The sequence below is a fragment of the Aythya fuligula genome, chromosome 1 (genome assembly GCF_009819795.1).
Source record: "Aythya fuligula isolate bAytFul2 chromosome 1, bAytFul2.pri, whole genome shotgun sequence".
NCBI lineage: Eukaryota > Metazoa > Chordata > Aves > Anseriformes > Anatidae > Aythya > Aythya fuligula.
The window spans coordinates 65,602,197-65,624,160 of record NC_045559.1 but is presented as its reverse complement, the minus strand read 5'-3'; the positions used below and the strand labels follow the sequence as shown (position 1 = coordinate 65,624,160).

Here is a 21,964-nt window from a genome sequence, read left to right as displayed (position 1 = left end):
TGATGTATCTTGCTCAGTATGCCATGACTCAGGACTATTGGTTATCATGAATTTAAGACTTCCATAAGGAAATGCAGCACAAAGCAATTTTGCTTGGTCCTATATAAAATCCAATATGCATTAGCTATTAAATAATAAATAATAATAAATAAGAACCTACTGACCTTTCTGTACTACATGCTCCCCAATTACTCATCTGCTAAAAACCCTTTGAAATTTAAGAGGAGAAAAAAAATAACATTTCCAGCAGTCACTGTAGCATGAAGACAAGATTAAAAAGATGACCCTCTCAGGCACTGTATCTCTTTTACTACCAGTCTTTGCATGTACATGTAATTCTGTATGTATATTAACAGGAAAGAGCATTCAAACAAAAGCTCAACCATTAGCATATTAACAAAGTGTATGAAAAATAGTTATTATTTTACTCCTGAGGACATCTGCTATTTCAACAACAGTCCAAAACACCAGACATGCAAGAACTGAAACAGACCAGCTGGAGAAAATGTGGGGTCCGATCACATAGGTCTTCAATACCAACATTAATAATGAACAGGTAAAAGTCAATTATGCCTTGGGGCAGAGAGGTAAAATACATTACTGCCCAGCATCTCTTTCCAAGTATATGGTCCTGACCTCCTGAATTTTTTCTCCCTTTTCAGGCATCCCTTCTCCCACAGGCTTAGCACGAGCAATTCCTCTTAGCTTTCTGCTTTAAGTACAAATAGCTTTTCTACTATTAAGACCAGTATTACACTTGGAAATAAGCTTTGAATAAAAATATGGAAATTAAACTGTTTTCTTACCCATCCTCCTTGTTGAATGATATAGTCTGCAGAATAGTCTTCTAGATATGTCACCCCAAAGTTCACAAGTGCACTCAATGGTTCCTGGCCTCTTCTGGTTAACTCCATAAGGAATTGCTGTAGCAGAACCAGGGGTACCAAGACCTTAAACAAAAAAAAAATAAATAAAAAATTATGAATAAATACAGAAAGCCTTATCAATACTATTGTGTAGGTAAAATGAAGAACTCATGTGGTCTATGGAAAAGGTCTGGATCTACAAGTTCAGAGTTATCGGAGACTATACACTTTGTTTTTATGAAGACAAGAGATAGAAATACAATACAAAACAGTAGGAAATCTAACAAGCAAAACACCACAGTGTAACTTGGGAATTTCACAGAACAGTACTGCAGTCATTTCTTGAGCCCCATGTTTCCCCAACATGAGATTCAGGTAAAGAACCACAATGGGTCCAGAACTTACTACTTCAGAAGTAAAAAAAAAAAAAAAATGCAGCATTATAGGTAGTTTGAAGGGATACACATGAAAAATGTATTCAAACAACAAATTCACATACATCCTTTAATAGATGCACTGTGCTAGACAAACTCTTTAGAAGTTGATGCTCTGCTTTTTGACTGGACAGAAGCTTGGGCTTAATGGGTTATAATAAGTGAGGTTACATCAGGCTGGTGGGCAATCACTAGTGGGGTTCCCCAGGGCTCAATTTTAGGGGATCTGGGGGTTCTGGCTGACTGCAACTTGAACACAAGTCAGCGGTGTGCTGTGGCAGCCAAAAGGGCCAACTGCATCCTGAGGTGCATCTGGCATGGCATCGCTGGCTGGTCGAGGAAAGGGATTGTCCTGCTCTGCAGCAGCCTCATCTCAAGAGCAATTTGTAGTCTGGGGCACCACAATATAAGAAAGGCATAAAACTATTAGTGAGTGTCCAAAGAAGGACTACAGAGGTGGTGAGAGTCTAGAGGGCAAGACATATGAGAAGCAGCTGAGGTCCCTTGGTTTGCTCAGCCCCGAGCAGAGCAGGCTGAGGAGAGGCCTCATGGCGGCCTGCAGCTCCACGAGGGGAGCGGAGGGGCAGGCGCTGAGCTCTGCTCTCTGGGGACAGCGACAGGACCCGAGGGAACGGCATGGAGCTGGGACAGGGGAGGGTCAGGCTGAGGGTTAGGGAAAGGTTCTGCACCCAGAGGGTGGTCGGGCACTGGGACAGGCTCCCCAGGGCAGTGGTCACAGCACTGAGCCAGCCGGAGCTCAAGAAGCATTTGGACAGCAGTCTCAGTCTGTTTTTTTGATGGTCTTGTGTGAGGGCCAAGAGTTGGACTTCATGATCCTTGTGGGTCCCTTTCAACTCTGTATATTCCATTATTCTATGAACTCCCCACAGCAGCATAACATTACAGGCATTGTTGAAGTGATAAACACATACTCCTCTCTATGTTTAAACTCTCTCTCCTGTGCCAAATCTACCACGTACAGAATTCCCTGACTCTGTTCCTACTCCTATTTCTCCTTCCAACTATAACTGAATGTTCAGCCTTAACCCAAATGTGAATTGCTCTGGAAAATGCAGTAATCTGTGAACTCACCTCTTTTATATAACATAGTTCTAGACACTTCCTTCTGAAATTATGGTTTTGTTTGCCTAAACAACATGCAGGTGAACTTTTAAACTCTAAATTTATTCTCCTAGAACAAGCAAGTGGCCCTCTGGGCAATGTTTATATGCAGTACTCTGGCAAGTTCAGGAAAAACTGGTATGAATTGAAGTCATTAGCATCTGAAAAAAACTACTATAACACAAGAGAAAGATAAATATTAATTTTACTGCATCGAGTTTATGACAACTGCATTGCACTTCTCTGTAAAGGCTGAAGAAGGTCATTAGAACACTGTGCAAATCAGACCACTGTTTCCTGCCCACGCAAGGTGGATACAGGTTAATACTATTGTACAGTTTGAACTCTAAATGCCTCCTTTCTTTCCCAGTCTTGCCCTCCTTTAGCCTGATCTTTTCTGTAAATATTCTCTCTTACTATTCCCAAAAATCACACCTTAGGCAGCACAGCTGGAGGAAGAAGCATAGGAAAAGGAGGCTGGGTTTGAAATTTGTACTTAATCCATGGTGAAGTCAGACTCAGATGGACCACTAAGAACAGGAAGGGCCTTAAAAATGCCTGCAGTCTGGTAAATTTAAAGTGTTCTAGTTGATTAAAAACAGATAGAGTCCAATACTATGAAAAACAGATTATATTACTGTTCTTCTGGGAACAACAGTAAACACTTCATTCACTTAACTAGAAATGAGATGCTGCTTGAATTTTAAAAGTCTTGTGGTTTTTTGAGTTTCTTGTAATTAATCTCAGCCCAGAAGCAGAAAAGATGCAAACTCACAGTTACATGCACAGGCATAAGGAACAGGTCAAGGTGAGATAAGTGTCAGAGGAAATTGAAGTCTTTTTGGATTAAAGAAAAAAAAATATATGTCAAGACTAGGTATCTTTTGAAGGCTTTGAACACACCCTCAGAATTCTACAACAAGATGAACATTTCCATCTCAAAATATTTGACATTTACTTTAAGATCAAGGGAGGAGAAACAAAGACAAAAAAGCTGCTTAAGAAATTGAGTGAATTCAAATTATTGCTTTCTTCCTATGCCAGTTTAAACACCTAATCCATCTACTCCTCCCAAATTTAGCATGTCTTGCTGGTCCCTTACTCTTAAGACCTAATTCAGATGCTGACATTCAGTTCCATGCAGACCAACAAACAGCCTGGTTTTCCTTTCCCACTGAAATTACGGACTTCTACCTTTTAGATCAGTAGGAGCAGGACCAGGTTTGCACAAAACTAACCCAAATTCATGAAAGAAAACAAGTTCACAGTACTTCCATTAAGGCTAGCAACAACTTTTTGTACTTAGATGTAACTACGTGCATGGTGATGAGATTTAAACTAGACCTAAGTAAAAATACAGCCTTAAAAATTCAAAGCAACTGCAATTTGTTCCACCAGCATTGCGCACCGAAAGGAGTAAGAGGGACCTTTTTTACTTTGACTAAAGAAAACAAATACAGTATCAAGCAGAGCATGGCAGAAAACAGTTGAGGTGAGAAACTTCTAAGGAATAATTAAAATAAAAATACTTTATGATCAGAAGATTTGATTGTGTATATGAAAGATTTCTGCCAGTTATACTATTGCAATCCCACACTACAATATTACAATTCTGAAGAGAGATCTTGAAGATTTTTTTAATTCTTAAGTTATATTGAAAGTAATTGCCATTCCTGTGTATCTTTTTACTATTACAAAAAATCACTTAATTCTTTACATGATTAGTTCTTACATTTTTGTTTTATTGCTTTAGCTTTTTAGCTTTGTTTTAGCTCCCATTAATCAGTAAAAATGGAACATTAAGATAACTACTAAGATAACTATTAAGATAACCTACTAGTTCAGTTGACTCTAAATATCAGTGTTTGTTATTCTTTTATCTGATGCACAATAGTGGGATTAAGTACTTTTGGAGTATTTACATAATATTAATTTTTAAGCATAGCATAAAAAACAAAGAAATATTTTGTTGCCAGATTTTAAAATATATTCATTACAAAAATAATACCCTGTTTAAGCTTGGGATGTTTTTAATTTGGTTTCGTTTTAAAGAGAGCCTTATCCTTTTCTTTACAGGATCCATCGTAGCTATTATTCTCACATCACAATTTCTGAGAAATACATGAAATATTTTTTTCTCCTGGAATTCCTTTACTGAGAACCAGCACTTCAAATATCTACAGGTAAACTTTGCTTCTGTGGGATGTTAGTGGAAGAACTGATGTTCCCATGCATTTGTTTACCTGGCAATATTTTCTTATTCACATGAACATTGATGTTTTAGTAACAGAAAACATTCTTTTACATTCCATCCCTTGTAAGTTAATCACATCTCTTCAGCAGTTCAAACATACCACTGCACTCCAGAAAAGGTCCACATTTACAAATGGAAAAAATACCAGCTACATTTAGAAGTGTCTTCTTTCTGCTTATGCCTGCACAATGAACAGGTTCTGTGAAAACTGGAGTGACTAAAAAATTGATACCTTGCCAACTGTAAAAGAGACAGATCAAGCCTTTGTCCACATTAACTTGCAACCAGCTAACTTCACTATTTTAATCCAATACCTACCCAGCATTGTATGCTTACCTGTGTCTCACATACACCTAACTTCAAGCAAGATTTACAAAGACTGCTTTGAGTCTGCTTTGTGCCACAGAAGTGCTGCACCATTAGGGGATCAGTGAGGCTCTCTGAGCTCATCTCATTCAACATATTAAATAGGTGGAGCTTTTATATATACACATATATAATAGATACCTATACATACATACACACAAGATGGATCTGATAACGTGTCAAAGGTGAAATCAGAATAGAAAAACAGTTCATTCCGACTTGAGCTCCTCACCCATGTCCAGGTTGCTAAAAGGGACCAAGGAACTTGCCCTTCAACAGCAAGGACTCAGAAATTTGAAGTGAGATCTTATATATTAGCTTATATGATACTAAAAGTAAGAAGAACATCTTGCTGCGTGAGGTTGCATGAGGTGCCACTACTGAGCACAAGAGATGCAGCTTACCTGAAACTTAAAATATATTTAATCAATTAGATTTAGTAATTTTATTTCTTCTAGTCTGGATCAAACCACAAGCCTTGATCACAGATATACCAGCCAAAAGTCTGTCTGTGGGAAAGCACTTTGACATTTTTAACCCGTCATATCTGACAATTGCTGTGTCTTTCCAATTTCTGCTCCACCCAAGCAATTAAGGATGTGTGATGGCCACAGCATGTAACAGGGAGTGATTTACTATTCCGTTTAGCTAGCTCAGCTTGTTGTATGTTTTCTTAACTTACACAGTTAGTCATCAAAGAACCTAAGCTTCAATTCAGCAATACTTCTCATTAGAGCGATGGTGGAAAGCCTTCATCATTCTTAGCAAACTGATAAAACCAAATTCAGTAAGAGACATCTTTATGGAAAACCTGAGGAAGTGTCAAGAAACTAACCTGTTAAAGAGCTATCTATGGAGTATTGTATTTGCTTTCTCTTGGGGTTTTCATTATAAAGTACATTTAATATATTTAACTACTAAGTATATTTAGCACGGAAAACACTTTATTCATTGTAAACTGCTATTCTTATTAATTTGCCTTTCCGCTCTTAAAGTACTGGGCATATCTTCACTGCTTCCCACAGTCCTTTGTTCTTACAGAAATCTATGAGTAGATTTGCAGGAGCAGAAGAGTCTTCTCATAGCCAATTTAAATACAAATCCTTCATGAACCTGAGGCCAGCACGGCCTCATTTTGCTGCATGTCTGCTAATTAGACCTAACACTGTGTGTCTATTTATAGCTACTTTAAAAAATTATTTTGCAAACAGCTTCTTCTTAGAGTGAAAATTAAGTTAGACTGAAGTTGGAGGAGAGATACCTAGATCTCTTTTGTTACAAAATATGATGCTGGTTAAGACGATAAAGGAATTTAAAAGGAAACGAAACCAATACAAGTGTATTCCACCTCACAAAACAAGTATTATTAAAGGAACTACCAGGCATTCCTGAAGTATCAAGCTACCACAAAAACAATATCAATGGATGCTGTATTATTACACAAAAATTCCATTCTGTTTTGCTTGTGGACTAAAAGTTTTGTAGCAACAAGTATTATGGGTAAGTCAAGACGATGGCAAAGACAACGTCTGACTGATATTCTCAATCAAAAGCTAATGGGAACCAAAACCCATTAATCACAAAGGCTGCACAAATGTAGCAGCAATGGAGGAATCATAAAACTGAATCATAAAACTCCCAATATGGATGATCAATCTACCCAGTGCTATAGCTGCAACAGCTGTGTACCAACCGCACATGGAGACACAGTAGAGAATAAATCTCCATCCATCTCCCCCTGGCCATCTGAGCCATAATGTCTAGCTTTATGCCCATTTATAGTTTTCACCAACTGAAAAGAAAAACATACCCATCTTAAAGAACCTTCTTGATAATCAGATTTCATGGTTATTTAAGCTAAAATGCTATGAGTCATAAAACAATAAACCAAAAGCAAACACACCAATTATAATTGACATAGCCATGGGCAGTAACTTGTCAAGAAACATTAACAAACTGCTTTAAAAGTGCCCCACGCCCTTGCTTAGATGATCAGTTTCTAAAGTATGCAGGGAAATCTAGTTAAGGAGGTAAAATATTTATTTTAAAAAATTAAAATAGGAAAAACACACTTAAAATTTAAGAATAAATTTTAAACACTCAATTTATGATTAAATTTGTAAATATTTATTATTTTTCTGATGCACACTGAACCTGTCAGAGAATGATTAAGATTACAAATTTGAATGGTTAATGAAAGATGAATTTTGGGGACAGTAATTCTACTCATTTTACATTAAAACTATTACAAGACAGTTCACTTACAAATTTGCATGCTGTTCTACAATGAAGCTTCATGTCATTTGAGACAACTCCTGAAACCAGGTATGCACACCCTCATGTTTTCTGAGCAACTGACACAAGAGATATCAAAGTGAAAGTCACTTATTTGGTACCTTGTTCCATCCACTGGCATGAGCAGCTGTCTCTTGTGTGCGCTCTCGATATTCTTGGTATGTCACTGGCCTGCAGAAGTTAAATCAACACTGAAAGTTATAAAAGGAAACAAAAGAACAAGAATAAAATAAAACTCTCAGTTTCCAGAGAATGAAATATTTTCACATATATAAAGCAAATAATTTTCAAGAGCAAATAAGACTCATATTTCAGGGCATAAAACACCACCACCAGACAAGGAAAGAAAGATACCACCTTATCCCAGGTACACAATTTCAAATAATCGGTTAGGTGAATTTTATAAGAATTTAATAGTCTACAAATTGAAGGACATTAGAAAAGTTAGTTCTCTGACATGCAGACAATATTTCAGATCTCTTGAAGATTGTTTTTTATAATCTAAGAATTTGAAGATAAAAAAATCACTATGAAATTCAACTGTGAGATGGAGGTCAATGCAGAGTAAAATTTTCATAAATAGTAGAGACTACAAACAACCAACATATGCTTAACAGTGTTAACATTATTTAAAGTTCAAGCTTCTAGTTGCAAGGAACAGTACTTTCGATCAAAAAAAAATTCATTTTATTTTAGTAGACATCTCAACAAGACTTCCCATTTTAGAATTATCACATCTCTACCTCTCTGAATTCAGATGATAAAATTCCCCTCTCTTCCATATTCTTTCTTCCAAGATCTAATAATATCTTACAGTCAGTAACAATGAAGACTTCCTGACAAGTGACAACAGAAAATACAATCTTTCAAAAGCAGTTGTCCCGAAGCCAGACCTTGATAGCAGACAAATTTAAACTTTGGCTTCAGGGAGAAAGTGGTAGCTGGTGTTGCACAGAAGAAACTGTAACTGCTTACTGAAATTTAAGAATCTGTCACAATTTAGTAGCCTTGCTATATTGTAACACAAAGATACTTGTCTATGTGCATGTAAGAGGAGAGGAAAACACCTAATATAAGCAAAATAAATAAGCATTGTGCCAAATAACACTACTGTAGGAAACACGAGTGAAAGAACAGAATTAAAGCACGCTGAGGGAAATATAATTTGGGTTTGTCATTTTAAGTGCATTCTCTTAACTCCCTTGGTATTAGTTCCTTTGGAATGCAAATCCAAATGAATCAGTAGGATGAGAAGAGCAACAACAGCTGGAGGAAGGATATTATCAAGGGATTAAACAGCAGTTCTGGTTCACCTTATAAAAAGGCATGCATGTCACCCCATTTTCATGGGTGTGTGTGTTTATATATACACACACACGAAGAAAATGACAAAAAGAAAATGACAAAGTTTTCCTATAGAAAATACAAGAAGCCTAGAACACCAGGCTACAACCGGCCACATAACCACTTCATTTTCAAAGGCCTCATCTCAGGAACTCTCCAAAGAGATCAACCTAGAAGGAACCAATACCTACAATGGTCAATACCCCATTATCTACAACGTATAAGACCTTAAAACTTTAAACACTTATTTTTTAATTTAGATACACAAAACAGAGAGGTTGCAAGGCTTACTGCTGATTTTCCAACTTGTTGCCAGTATGTTGGTTTTTTTTTTTTTTTTTTTTTGTTTTGTTTTGTTTTTGGTTTTTTTTAAGTGTACAGTAAGGTATTTTGCAAACCTTTATCTCTTTATAAAATACTAAGTACAAGTTTCTAAGGTCACACAGGACAAATGCCTGGCCTGTACAGGCAGATAAGCTTCTGTCACTTTTGGAGGAACATCTTTTGCGACTTAGGGAGAAGTTTGTACCCTACATAGTATTTTCTGTGGTTAAATAATTTTTAGTTTACACAACACTGAACTTACTGTTTGACCCTATGAGACCTGCATAGGGAAGCAGACAGTATATGTATTTATTTCTGAAAGCTAAATGGTGAATTGCCAAACTATTTTTCCTGTGGATAACTGATAGAAGAGACAGCTGCCTCCGTCTGTCTGGCCAGATGTTACACAGGGCCTTTGATATCAAATCCAGGTTGGAGTTCATCAGTCTTAAATAAAAACAGTCATAGAAAGTCAACAACTGTTATAGTTTCTACAAGAAGACAAGCTAGTTCAGGAATCGCAGGCTCACAGAATGGCTGAGGCTGGAAGGGACCTTCTCCAGGGTTGGAAGGGTCCAACCTCCTTGCTCAAGCTGAATCTCCTACAACAGGTTTCCCAGGACCATGCCCAGGCAGCTTTTGAGTATCTCCAAGGACAGATGCTCCACATACTCTCTGGGAAACCTGTCAGGGTGACTGAGCAATGGAACAAGAAAAAAGCACTTCCTGATGCTCAGAAGAAACAACTTCCACATTCATAATCCCTCAGAAGTCTGCCATAAAGGGTATTAACTTCATGGGAAGGTGAGATGCCTCTTCAAAGCCCGCATGGAATGCTTAAGCCCTTCCTATGAGATCAGAATTTTTTGCTAGATGCTGGTATCTAAGGCTTACAGTGATTCCCAGCTTCCTTAGAGCCATATTTATTAAACCAATCCACAGAACAGATTCAGATTGCTATTTGCTAATGCTGTCTTCACAACTGCATGTATAAGTGTCCGCAAAGTAACACTTTGCAACTTGAGCACTCTACAAATACACTTTGGAGGTCATTCATAAAAGCCAGAAGTGACTCCACTAAAATCAGACTAGTCATTCATATTAGAAAAACAAGCAACCAATGCCATTTTACTAATTTACTGAAGACATTAATTGAGACGCTAGTATGCCAAGTACCGTGTGCTATTTAAACAATAAGCTTAATCTGGAAGGACAGCTCCTAACGTACCACAGTTAGCCCAGGGAGCTACAATTGCTTCAGATGTGTGTCCTGAATGGCAGCCATGAAGTATCTACCTACCTTCCCTTCAGGGAAACTCTCTCACTCATCTTGGGTCAGAAAATAATCAAACTTCTAGCTCTGCTCTTAACTATTAGGTAAGACAAGCTAATTTTCCACCGCACATCATTCATTTAGTTGGCAATGGCAATTGGCAGCTCTCAACTGCTAGCTTCACCAGCAACTCAAACTACTTAAACTAGTCTCTTCAGTTCAATGATAGAAGTTTAGAAACCTTTCAGAATTCACATTTGTTCAAACAATAGCACAAAGAAGTATTCACACATCACAACACAAAACAAGAAACCAAGCAGATAAAGGGATACTGAAAAAGAAAGAAATGCAATACAAAATGTAGTCCCGTCTTCAGCATTTCAGCATCAGTCACAATGCAGAACTGGAAACACCTTCCCTTACAAAAAGGAAATGGAAACTCACTTGCTAAGCAAGATCTCCAATGCTTTGTGCAGATGCTCTTTCATTTCCTGGGACACTTTCTCCCCCAAATGAGCCAGGCAATCTTCTATTGAGCTCTCTGGATTGGCAGGACTGAACACTGGGGAAGTGTGGCAGTCAAATCCTGTAGTGGTAAATGCTGAAAGAAAAAGCATACAAAATAAAATGAGTAAACGCATGTAACAACAACAACAATCTCAAATTTCTCATCCCAATAGTTAAACACAATTCACGTAATGAAGGAAGAAATCACAACTCCATAGTCAAAGTATGCTATGAAGAAAATTTAGTAAAACAAGTATGTTCCAAATATATGCTGGAAGTGGTACTTAAAAACTACAGATGCCTTTAAGCTACATTTCCCCCTCTAGCTCTTATCTCACAACTGTATCTAAACCAGCAAGTTACCTGACTGTGCAACTGTTCTCAATTATAAGCTAATTTTTAAGCCAACCCTGATGGAGCACCAAGAGACCCTTTTTTCTGTGGCAAAATTTGCTCATCTGCAGCAGTACTACAGCATCACTTCTAAAAACCATATTCTGTTCATACAACCTTTCCCTTCACTGTTTAGAATTTCTCATAAAGGTCTATATGGATGAACAAAAAACAGACCTAGAGTCTTTTTACTTTGTATTTCCAGTCTGAAACACACATGCAAAGCAAATATTATTTCCAAATTATCCCTTGCTGGGAGTCCCATAAAAGCCACATCTATTGATCAAAGCACGTCACAAAAAATAAAACTGGTGGAAGTGAGAAATCTGATGGTTCAAGTCCACACACCCTGAACGTTAGCTGCTTGAGTATGTTTTCCCTTCTGCCATCAACTGGAGCAGCTTTGAGGGCTGCTTACATTTCATTATTTATAGCAGCCTATTAAATGCAGTTCAATCGCTTGCTTTGGCTAGACTCCACCACTCTACACCATAACATTTAACTATTTTACTTCATGTGACAATGGGTAGAAATGCTAGCTGGGGTGAGGAGGGGAGAAGATACTCAACCCATCCAAATATATCTGTAACTAGAGTACCTGCTATAAATTAGCCACTATTATATGGTACAGAAAGTCTCAAGTGAAATGGGAAAATCTGAACAGCACCTTCCAAGATCTCTTCATCGAGACGTTTTAGCTCCTCCTCGATTTCTATTTTAATCTTCTCCAAAGCCTCTTTCTCTGAAGCATGTTGTGCCATAGGCTGTTGAGTCCCTAAAAGAAATCAAAGAAATGTCGTATTTCAAACAAGGTAGATAAAGGAACACGCAATTCAAATATTAACTGTAAAGGAATTCAAGGTGAATATTTATTTCAGAAAGCAACATGAAATGTGATCCCTGAAGTGGTTATTATAGAAGTTTTATTTTATGAAACCAGAAGCACAAACTTCTAGACCTGTTGAAGGCAAAATATGAGCTTTAAATGCAAATATTAAAAAGGGCAGAACATGTAACAGCTTTAAAAAACAAATTCATCTTAAAATTTAAGACCAAAATCAAACAAAAGGTACTTAAACAAGCAAACATTAAAACTAATGCACTCGTTATCAAACTACTTCAAAACAACATAGATGTCTTCAGAACTTACAATACCCAACCTTAAGATAGGCGTAAGGTTTATTTTAGTAGTAAAATACTAGGTTTATATTGATCTCTGAGTATTTCTGTAGACTTTACAGAGTAGCTACATCAACAAAGTGTCCTGAAATCTATTAACTGTGCATCATTTCATTGCTTGTGGGGAGCCTACAGGCCACAATTAAACCACTTAAGACAGGGTTCACAAGTGACAGCAGAGACAAAGGGCACCACAATTGTCAGCCAGCTGTCAATTCTCATTTCCTAATCGAGTTGTTTAAGAATATGAAATGGCTGCATATTCCCAGGAGAACACATGCTGTGCTTTGGGATCACAAAGACACCTTCTGCGTGCTGACTCTGGGAATCTCGTCACAATAAATTGTTTCAGCCATATCACTCAGGATTATCTCAATCATTTTCGTTATTACACTGTAGGAAAAAAAGAGATACAGACCTGTTTCCAATCAGGGAAAGGTATTTAAAGCATTTGAATCTTTAAGGTAATGCCTGCTGAATGTCAACCTTTCCAATACAAGGCAGTATGGCAAGTTACTCAAATAACTGCTTTCTAGGGCAGGTACTGATGCAAAGGCTAGATGACTGGGACACTTCCACCTCCAAATTCTCGCTATTAGTTGCTTTATCTTTGGGCTTGCTCATCTCCAGTGTTTGCCTGGGTTTCTTCCATCAGCTTTCAAGCATGTCTTTAAATACTGTTCTTAAAGTACAGAACAAAAACTGTTCCACTAATTGCCCTCATTTTCACTACATATCATTAAGCCTACCACTGAAGTTTTCTTCTTTCTTTCAGTTCCTTAAAACGGTCTCTTTAGAGCTAAAACAGAACTCTGTTATATCAACATGTTGATACCAGTGAGTTTTGCATCAACTTACTCCTTGACTACATGAATGAAATTGGCCACAGAACTTCCCTTTGCTAATCCCCCTCTGGCCATTTCCTTCCCTAAGTTTTGGGCCAATTATCAGTCCTCATTAGCTCTGCTCTTTGCTGCTTTCAACAGCATTGGTGACTTGGTTACTCAAAACACAGTTTCTTAGCTCTCCTTCTTCTGAACACTCCTTAGAATTCTCTTGGGGGACTTCAAATCCTCTCACATCTGTGCTTTAAACACCATCTCCTGGCTGAATTTCCGATAATATTGCTCACAACCACTTTTCCTCACCCAACCACTGACAAGTCTCAAACTTATCTCACCCCTTCTACACCTACACCAACTGCCTGGAGCTCTACGTGGACATCTAGACCCCATTCCACTGCACACTAAGACATAACCTGGTGCTATACGAACAACTGCCTGTTTTCTTTGATTCACCTGTTTAAATCCACTTAAATTTACTGTGGTCATTGTATCACCTTTCCCTGTTCTCCGTACTGGGCACACAGGGTGTGGAAACCGTAAAAACAGTAATGCTTAACACACAATATTGTTAGTTTTCACATCAAAGTCTAGCTTGCAAGGTCACCTGCATTTGAAAAATAAGTTAAAAAGCCCCAGAATCAACCCACCAGATGCGTACTAATGCTTACACATGCGACGCTCTCTAACAGAGATTTGTGAGGCAAACTCTTGCTAACCAACACACAGGTCAGTGTAAAGTGTTTCCATTTAACTGAACAGTTTAAAGGAACAACAGATAATCAGTTAAATACCATTTCCCTTAACCACACAATTTTATCATTGTCACCGCATGCAGAGTAACTTTAGCTTCTGAAATCCCCTCCTGAACAGTCTGTCACTGAGCCATACATTCCGGAGGGGAGCAAAATGTTCCTCTTTTTGGTTACGGAACAGACACTTATAGCACCTCGTCAATGCCCTGCAGGCTGCCTCTTTGAAGGGCCGTACCACGGCTCCACAGCCGAGCGCAACAAGTATAGGCAAGCCCTAGCTCTTATTTGAACCTGCACTTCACCCTGTACATGAAAGGAAGGAAGGTATTCGGAAGAGTTCCCGTTCTCACAGGACTGATGTGACGATGATCACACATGACAAGCTGTCATACTTGATAATAAGTCACCCAGAAAATGGAAGGAAGAGAAATTCCATTGCTACCAGCATACAAAAGAGCTGTTTAGATAATCAGTGCTGCAGTCAATGGTTTCCATCTCGTAACACCCACAACTTTGCAGCAGCTGCTGATTCCAACAGCACCTGACTATTCAGACGTGCCAAAACATCAAAAACCTACCCCTCATGGATGAGTGACTTTGCACTGTTCGTCCCCCTAATTACCAATGGACTTGAATTTGCTGCATCTCCTGAATGCTGACCCCCGGCAGCAAAAACTGCACCCAGTATTGGGAGAATAGCGTATTCCAAGAGCAAAGTTCTCAGTGGGCAGCATCTTTCTCCTCCTTTATACACCTTCCAAGTCTGTGGGCAAACAGGTAGAAGAAAACAGTAAAGACAGCTTCTGGTAGATAAAAAAAAAAACTACCAAAAACTGAGGACCCGACACTGTTAGCAACACTAAACAAATGCAGTTCAACAAATTAGGGCCCCTCCAGGTCAGTCCCAATCCCAGACTGAGCTGTTCCCCAACCTTCAGCCTCGGAGGAGGAGGGCTGGGAAGCCATGCATCACCTGGAGAGCCACCACACCTTACTCAACAGTGTTTGTGTTGCACTAAATCTATCAAGAGACAGCAGTGAAAGACTGTAGTGGTGTTTGCCTTTTTTTTTTTTTTTTTAAATCATTCAACAACAAAGTCTTTGATGTCACAGACTGCTCCCAGTTTTTTCTTCTTCCTTTATGCCTGCAATTGTGATGTACCACTATCTCCATTCTCAAGTTTTTCCTGATGTTTCTACATCAACTTCTGCATGGTAGACATTCAATTAAAAGTGTCTTTTCAGCATGGCTGCAATATTTCTCTGATATCTCACACTTTTTAAACAGACAAGAAAAAAACATACAATTTCTGCAGTCACTGAGAGGTGACAAAAATGTAAGAAATCTCTTTATAAATGTATTCACTTTTTTCTTTTCAAGGAAAATATCTCCATTGCCCCTGCAAACTCCAGAATCCAGACTGCCATACACAGAGGCAGCCCTTGATTTTAAAAGATGATTTAAAGCATCCCTTTATAAACCATAGGAAGGCTTTGCTTTAAAGGAACTGAAAGAGTTCAAACACAGTAAGAACCAACAAGAGATGAGACATTGCCAGCTAGCAGTCTATTTTTCTTGTGGACAGTGAGGAGGCTTAATTAAGTGGGAATTCACATTCCTATCAGGAATGGCTCTTTCTTGTCCAAGTCCCACCCCAAGAGCTCCCTCTCCTTGTCTGTGCTGAGGAAATGGCTCCTCCATAGCCATGAACTGGGTTGCTCCCACACACAACGTGGGGCTTTTCAAGCTGTCACTTTTCAGCCTAGGTACATATGCTTTGCCATAAGAGGGAAGTTTCTAAGGAATGAAATTTAACACTTGAAGTTAAGATACTTCAAAAACGCCTTAATTTCTTACAGACCAGCAAGAGGTGCTATGAAGGGTAAGTGAAGATACAAGGATGGAGTGCAAAGAAAGCAATGATACTGTCCAACAGCCACTCCACCAGTCACCTGAAGATGGAAAATTGTGCAACAACAGCTACCCCACCCATTATGGTCAAACCATATAAAAGAGGTTAAAATGTTACTACACTTGGGTTTCTTGTAACAAAATCAAGACCGAGCAAGAGAGCCCAAAGGAAATGCAGTGAGGTAATTCTCCATGTAATTTGTCTGCGGTTTCTCTTTACTAGATAAGATGTCTCTGGAAGCCATCACTCTAGTAAAGCGTATCACGTCTGCAAAAACTGAGAAGCAGATCTTAAAGATTTTACTTTTAGCTGTGTCTTGGAACAGAAAGACATATGTCAGAAAGGGAACTCTGTAGCATGAAATAGAAGAAAGCAGAGGTTTTAGGGAGATGACTGTGCCAGGGGAAGGCAGGTGAATGGATAAAAGCATTCGATTTCTCCTACCAATTGTAGCAGAGAAAATAACACCACTGTTCTTAGGAAAGACTGGTTTTGTTGTTGGCTTTTTGATTCAGATGCATTCTGTAGTTTAGCCGGATTGTAGAAGTTTCACTAAAATCTGGGAGACTGTAGGAGGAGTCTCAAGAGAGGTACACAAACACTAACTACACCTGGTGTATCTCATTTCCCCATGTTTTAAATATATGTGCAATGGAAAGAGAGAAGATCTTCAACAGGTGATTCAAGGTGGCTATAATTAGGATCCTGCTCTGAACCGCCCTCTAGAGGAGTCTCTTACTCTCCAATAGGGAAGGAGATTGAAGAGATTAAGATAATAAGAGCAAAGCCAGCCTTTCTGAATACTCACCATATATTTATTATACGATACAGAAATCAGACAAAGAGTAAGGACTCACTTGGATCTAAAAAAAATGTATGCGAGAAGAGTATCCATATGCCAGAGTCAGTATTTCATATGAATGATACGCACAAAACAGAGGAGCATTTTGCAGCTAAACTGGAAATAACCAACAGTCAAACATCACTACTTCAATTGTTTCCCATGAAAGGTTTATCAGCACAATAAGCAGACTAAAGCTAAACAAGATAAGTGACAGGTACTCCGTATCAGAATCCTCTCAACGCATAAATCAGCAGCATTCAGCCACCAAGAAAGAAGCACTAGTGACTGGAGTTTTAAAGTACCACAAAAAGCATTAAAAACAAACAAAAAAAAAAGAATTAAGGGTCAGTCAAAATATCATTTCTATGGTAGATGGCACCACATGAAAAACACACTGCCAATAACGATGCAGTGTCATATTATTGCTATGCCTCATGTCTTCGTTAAGAAAAGCAGAAGTTCCCTCTTCCCAACAGGATCCTAAACAACAACAATTTCCATTTACTGGCTTTCACATCTCTTGCTCCAAGCAGGTTTCACATGCCACCCTTGTTACTGTAATACCCAGCTGCCTCCCAGCAGCGCGCTAGGCAGTGCAGGTAATATCCATTACAGGCTGCTTGCTCTCTCCCTGCCTCTCCCCAGGGGAGCACGCAGCAGACTGCTCTGGTGCAGCTTCCACCAACTGTGCACCAGCCACGTGCTAGGCAACGGGGGGACACGGACTGCATGTAGCTACTTAATATTCAAACAAGATGCATGGAGCACTTCAAAGCCAACACATGGCCGCTGCCACACAGAGCCTGAGAGCGTAGCTGACTGCTCCATGACAAGCAGTGAGAAAAGAAGCAGGCAAAATGATAAAAAAGTATCTGGTGGACAAATTAAAGATGTTGGAGACAGGCAAAGCAGAAAAGTAGCAGGGAAAGAGAGTTTGGAAAGAATGAAATAAATCCTTAAACAGAAGGATAGTCTTGGCACAGAGTTCAGTAAGAGCCTGAAGTCCATCCAACACATTCAAAACAACAAGAAACAACATGGAAGATGAAAAGCAAGGGAAAATGATTTTATCCACAGTTGTTGATCATGAAGTGGTAAAAACACTGAAAGGGAGATCTCATTACAGCGAAAGATGACCAAGGGAGGAAAGGTTACATTCACTCTCTGGTCTGGGGAGTGAGTGTGGGGGTTATACAGAATTTCCTGTTTAGAAGGGAAGCAATGGGGATGACAGCACACATTTGGGAACAATTAATACTTTTGAGTATTTTAATTGTACAATTGTAACATACATTGTTGCAAATTGTATAGTTGTAATAAGTATAGGTGCATTTGCAACAATATATCCTGCTGTTACTCAAGCTAAAAAAAAAACTAAATAGTATCTGAAAAGTATATTTGTTATCTTTGCTTAAGAGCTGAAAAGTCCTCTTAGCTGATAAGAAATTTTGTATTTAGGCATTTGTAGCTTCGTCTTTATAGTTTTATAATTGCTCTTTGATTCAAATATTTCTTAAAGGTTTCAGTACTAAGGAACTGTCAAAATGCTTCCTCACAATTTTCAAACATTTCAAAGGTAACAAGAGCCAAATTATAAAAAGAGAGCTTTAAGAGTAATTTTCCTTTCTGAACCTTGCACTTACAGAAGGAAGCAGACTCTTCCACAACGCAGCTCTGTACTTACTTGATACATTATCAGTTATAGACCACTTCTCCCAGACGGGCTGTTCAGAATGAGATGTTATTACTGAAGTGAGTACTTTTTCCAGCAAATGGTTTTATGAATCAGCATATTGGCACGAAGGTGCCTCTCCTTTCATGGGCTGCAGATGCAGTCACAGTGGAAGAAACAAACATACCTTAAATGTATAAAGTTTAGTTTTACGCTATAAATTATATAGCCAGTATACACTATATGCTATAGTGCCAAACTGATAACATTATTTTTGTCATATCTTTGATGCTCTTCCTTTTCAGGCATTTCTCAGTTCATAACAGATAACTTCAGTAAGTGACAGCATACTTTCTCAAATGCTTGCTCAAGAAAAAAAAAAAATATTCTGAAGACTGTCTTCTTTCCTTTTTTTTTTTTTTTTAAAAATATGCCTTCCTCAGAATAAGTTCTGAATCACAGGAACTAGTAGCAATTGAAACATCATCAAGAAGCGACAAGCCACCAAAACAATCTTGACAAACAATGTTGTTGAAGTGTTTGCCAACACAAAACAATGGAAGTCTTACTACCTAGAATATGAAACACCATCTATCAAACTTCTTTTATTCTGCTTAACCTCCTGTATGTATAAACTTGTTCTGGAAGAAACACCTGACTCCATGCAGTCCTTGACTTCTTAAAAATAAATGAACAAATAGACAGAGTGTAGGCCAGATTAAGTCTCACAGCTCTACGCTACCACTGACTGACAACAACAGAAGTGTTAGCATAATTGGGCAAAACTATTTAGTACACGAGATTGCTCAAGTTGTCCCTCCGAGTGTACGCTGGTAAACACCACCTCACCCATGTTTAATTCTGCTTGCCTCCAAAAAAGCAAACGTGGCCTGATTCTCAAAGTTGCTCAATAAAGATAATACATATCTATCCTTCCTAATCTGAAGACAACTAACAAAACCACTTATTTGCTTCATAAATACTGATCAGCCTCAGCATAACTCCAATTAAAACAGCAATCTAAATAAAACATCTATTTCCATCAGCATCTCTTCCCATTATTTTAAGTGAATAATGGGATTAGGAACTAAATGCTAAAATATTTTTTTTTATGTAAATAGATACATGTAATAAGTAAATATTACCTTGAGTTGAAGCAGGAGGATGCTCCTGTGGCTTCTCTTGTGATAAGAGCCCCAGGTAGCTGAGAACTACATATTTTGTTTCATAGTGAAATCCTACAGGCACAGCAGTAGAGGACGCCATCAGGTTGGCTTGCAATGCGTCAGTGCTCTTATTGGGCACGTAGGGTTTTCTCTGGGTTACTGGTGAAAACTGTAAGGAAAGAATACAGTGAGGGTTTTTTGGTTTGTTTTTTAAGAAGTTGCAATAGGTCATTAACTCATACACAACAAGTCAATACAACAATTATGTAACAATCACGAAATAATATCCAGAGTTTTGCCTTGCTATCCTATGCGTTCTCATTTTAATAAGAACTATGCAGAGTAAAACCAAATGCCCTCAAGTCTAGGGCCCTGTCTGACTGCTGTTAGCAGTGGAATTTCTCACTCCTGCTCGGCATACATACTCTCACGTTAAAGCAAATTAAATAGTTCCTTGCCATATGTTTTGCCTTTTAACTGCCTCCCAACTCAACCACGTACAAATATACGCACGCAGTCGTGCAAAGAGGTTTTAGGGATTCTGCAGCCTCAGTTGATTACAACTGAGAGTAAAAACATCAGCTTTAGAGGAATCTCCCTTCCCCTAAGCCTCAGATGAGTACTTTCCCAATTCTCTGCTTTCTCAAATTCTGTGTTATGATGCTCAAGAATTTTAACGCAGAAAAAGTGTCAGTTGTCTCAACCACAATTGTCTCCAATTCATTTCATTGTTCCAACAGCAATGGAAAACACACGGTCAACAGAGGAAACGCCACACTCATCGTAGCAATTGGAAGAACAGATGGTCATGTGTCCTGGATTTCTCACCCAGACATTAAAACTCATAAAACAGAAACCCCTATCTAACAGCAATGTCTGGTCAAAGAATTTCCCTGTTTCACTGTTTGTTTACTTGCTTCTTCAGACATGCAAATAACATCAGGAAAAACTAAGGTAAAGGGAAATAAAAATAATAATAAATAAAAAACATAAGAGACAAGGAAAAGAAAAAAAAAACACTCAGAAGACAACAGATAAGTGGGAAAAAAAGCTATACAATTGACTGAAACAAAGCTTTAGACTAATCAACATGCCTCAGCTCCTTATGTTAGGAACAGGGTGGATAACTACTTCCAACCAACGTGGTACGTCAAGTAACACACAGTAATTGGATTTTCCAGGTGAATTTTCAAAATTAAGTTCTCCGTCACTTCAGAAGAGATCCCTAACTGAAAGGCCAGCACAAGTGTTCATGCTACAGGGCAGGTACTTCACAGATACAGAAGGAGCTACAAGTGTCAGAGTGCAGCTATGTTTATAAGAAGTATTTAAGCCAAGTTTAAAACTTAAAGCAGTGAGAATGAGGAAAACCCTATAGGTACACAGAACACTAACTGGAACATCCCAAGAGGGCTCCTGATTACATTGGAAATGCCTTGAGATGGAGAGAGAGAACAAGGTTCCCAAACCGAAGCACAAACGGCAAAGTAAGCCTCAAGATGAAAAACAATCATAATAATAAACAGAGCAAGCAAAAGAAAAAAATATCGATCTGTTCAGCTGTGCAACATTTGTAGGCTAACTTCTAACCCCCTCCTCCCTGGAAAGGAATCCAGCTTAACAGCAGCACAACTCCTAAACGAGCATAAACAGAGCCACAGCTACACTGCAGCATCGTTACCTTGTGAGTAGGTAGCTTGGCACAGAAAAATTGTCTGGCAAACTAAAAGCTCTGTTAGAGGAAGAGAGTTGGTGGAAAATTGGCTGAGCGTTCCTTAATCTTCAGTAACTCTACTTTCTGAAACTCATTCAGTACTAGAAACAGAGGAGGACTCTTTCATGAAGACTATGCTTTGGGAAGCTCTGCCTCCTCTCACGTATTTCAAAATGCTTGAAACCCTGCACCAGGAAGGTTCACTTCAGTCTTTGCTACAGCTTGAACTGTAGTAGTCATTCATACAGGAAAGAGCCAATGTCAAAACTTTAAGCCAACGCTCAATGTATCATGCTTCAGAAACATAAGCAGCTACAGCAGAGGATAAACACAGCTTTTCCACAGCATACAGCTCCCCTTCAGCCGCTGTCACAAACTGGGATTTTAATAAAGATGGGAGATTTGGAAACAACAACTGCTCAGGAGTCGATAGGATCATAAACAATAGCCGTGTTCTTCAGAGCAGATCAACAGCTGTGATCACCACAGCACCAGATGTAAAAGATGCCATTCAGCAACAAGCAAAAGCTCCCCACTACAGCTTTGCTTTGTTCAGCAGAGATGCTCAGTCCTGGAATCAAACCAAGGCTCTTCCTAGGATGCCCACAAAATGAACGGGAGCCCTTCGAGGCCACAGAGCAGACCTACCTGGGAACAGGCAGCCTGCAGGTGGGCCACAGAGATCCAGGCACTGCGCTGTG

General features: G+C 38.7%; 1 protein-coding gene across 2 annotated transcripts in view; it reads right to left on the bottom strand.

Annotated features, from left to right (window-relative positions):
* Positions 1 to 21,964, bottom strand: part of BCL2L13 (BCL2 like 13) — a 40,412-nt gene that overhangs the window by 17,209 nt on the left and 1,239 nt on the right. Inside the window, exons 1-6 of one of the 2 annotated variants that reach the window (XM_032186674.1) lie at positions 21,912 to 21,927; positions 19,529 to 19,718; positions 11,846 to 11,953; positions 10,723 to 10,879; positions 7,439 to 7,508; positions 807 to 950 (exon numbers count right to left, since the gene is read on the bottom strand). In XM_032186674.1, coding sequence (XP_032042565.1) covers positions 807 to 950; positions 7,439 to 7,508; positions 10,723 to 10,879; positions 11,846 to 11,953; positions 19,529 to 19,649 — 600 coding nt within the window. In that variant the 5' untranslated portion in view covers positions 19,650 to 19,718; positions 21,912 to 21,927. Of the gene's footprint in view, positions 1 to 806; positions 951 to 7,438; positions 7,509 to 10,722; positions 10,880 to 11,845; positions 11,954 to 19,528; positions 19,719 to 21,911; positions 21,928 to 21,964 lie in introns of those variants that run through there. The other variant, XM_032186664.1, reaches the window with a different exon arrangement.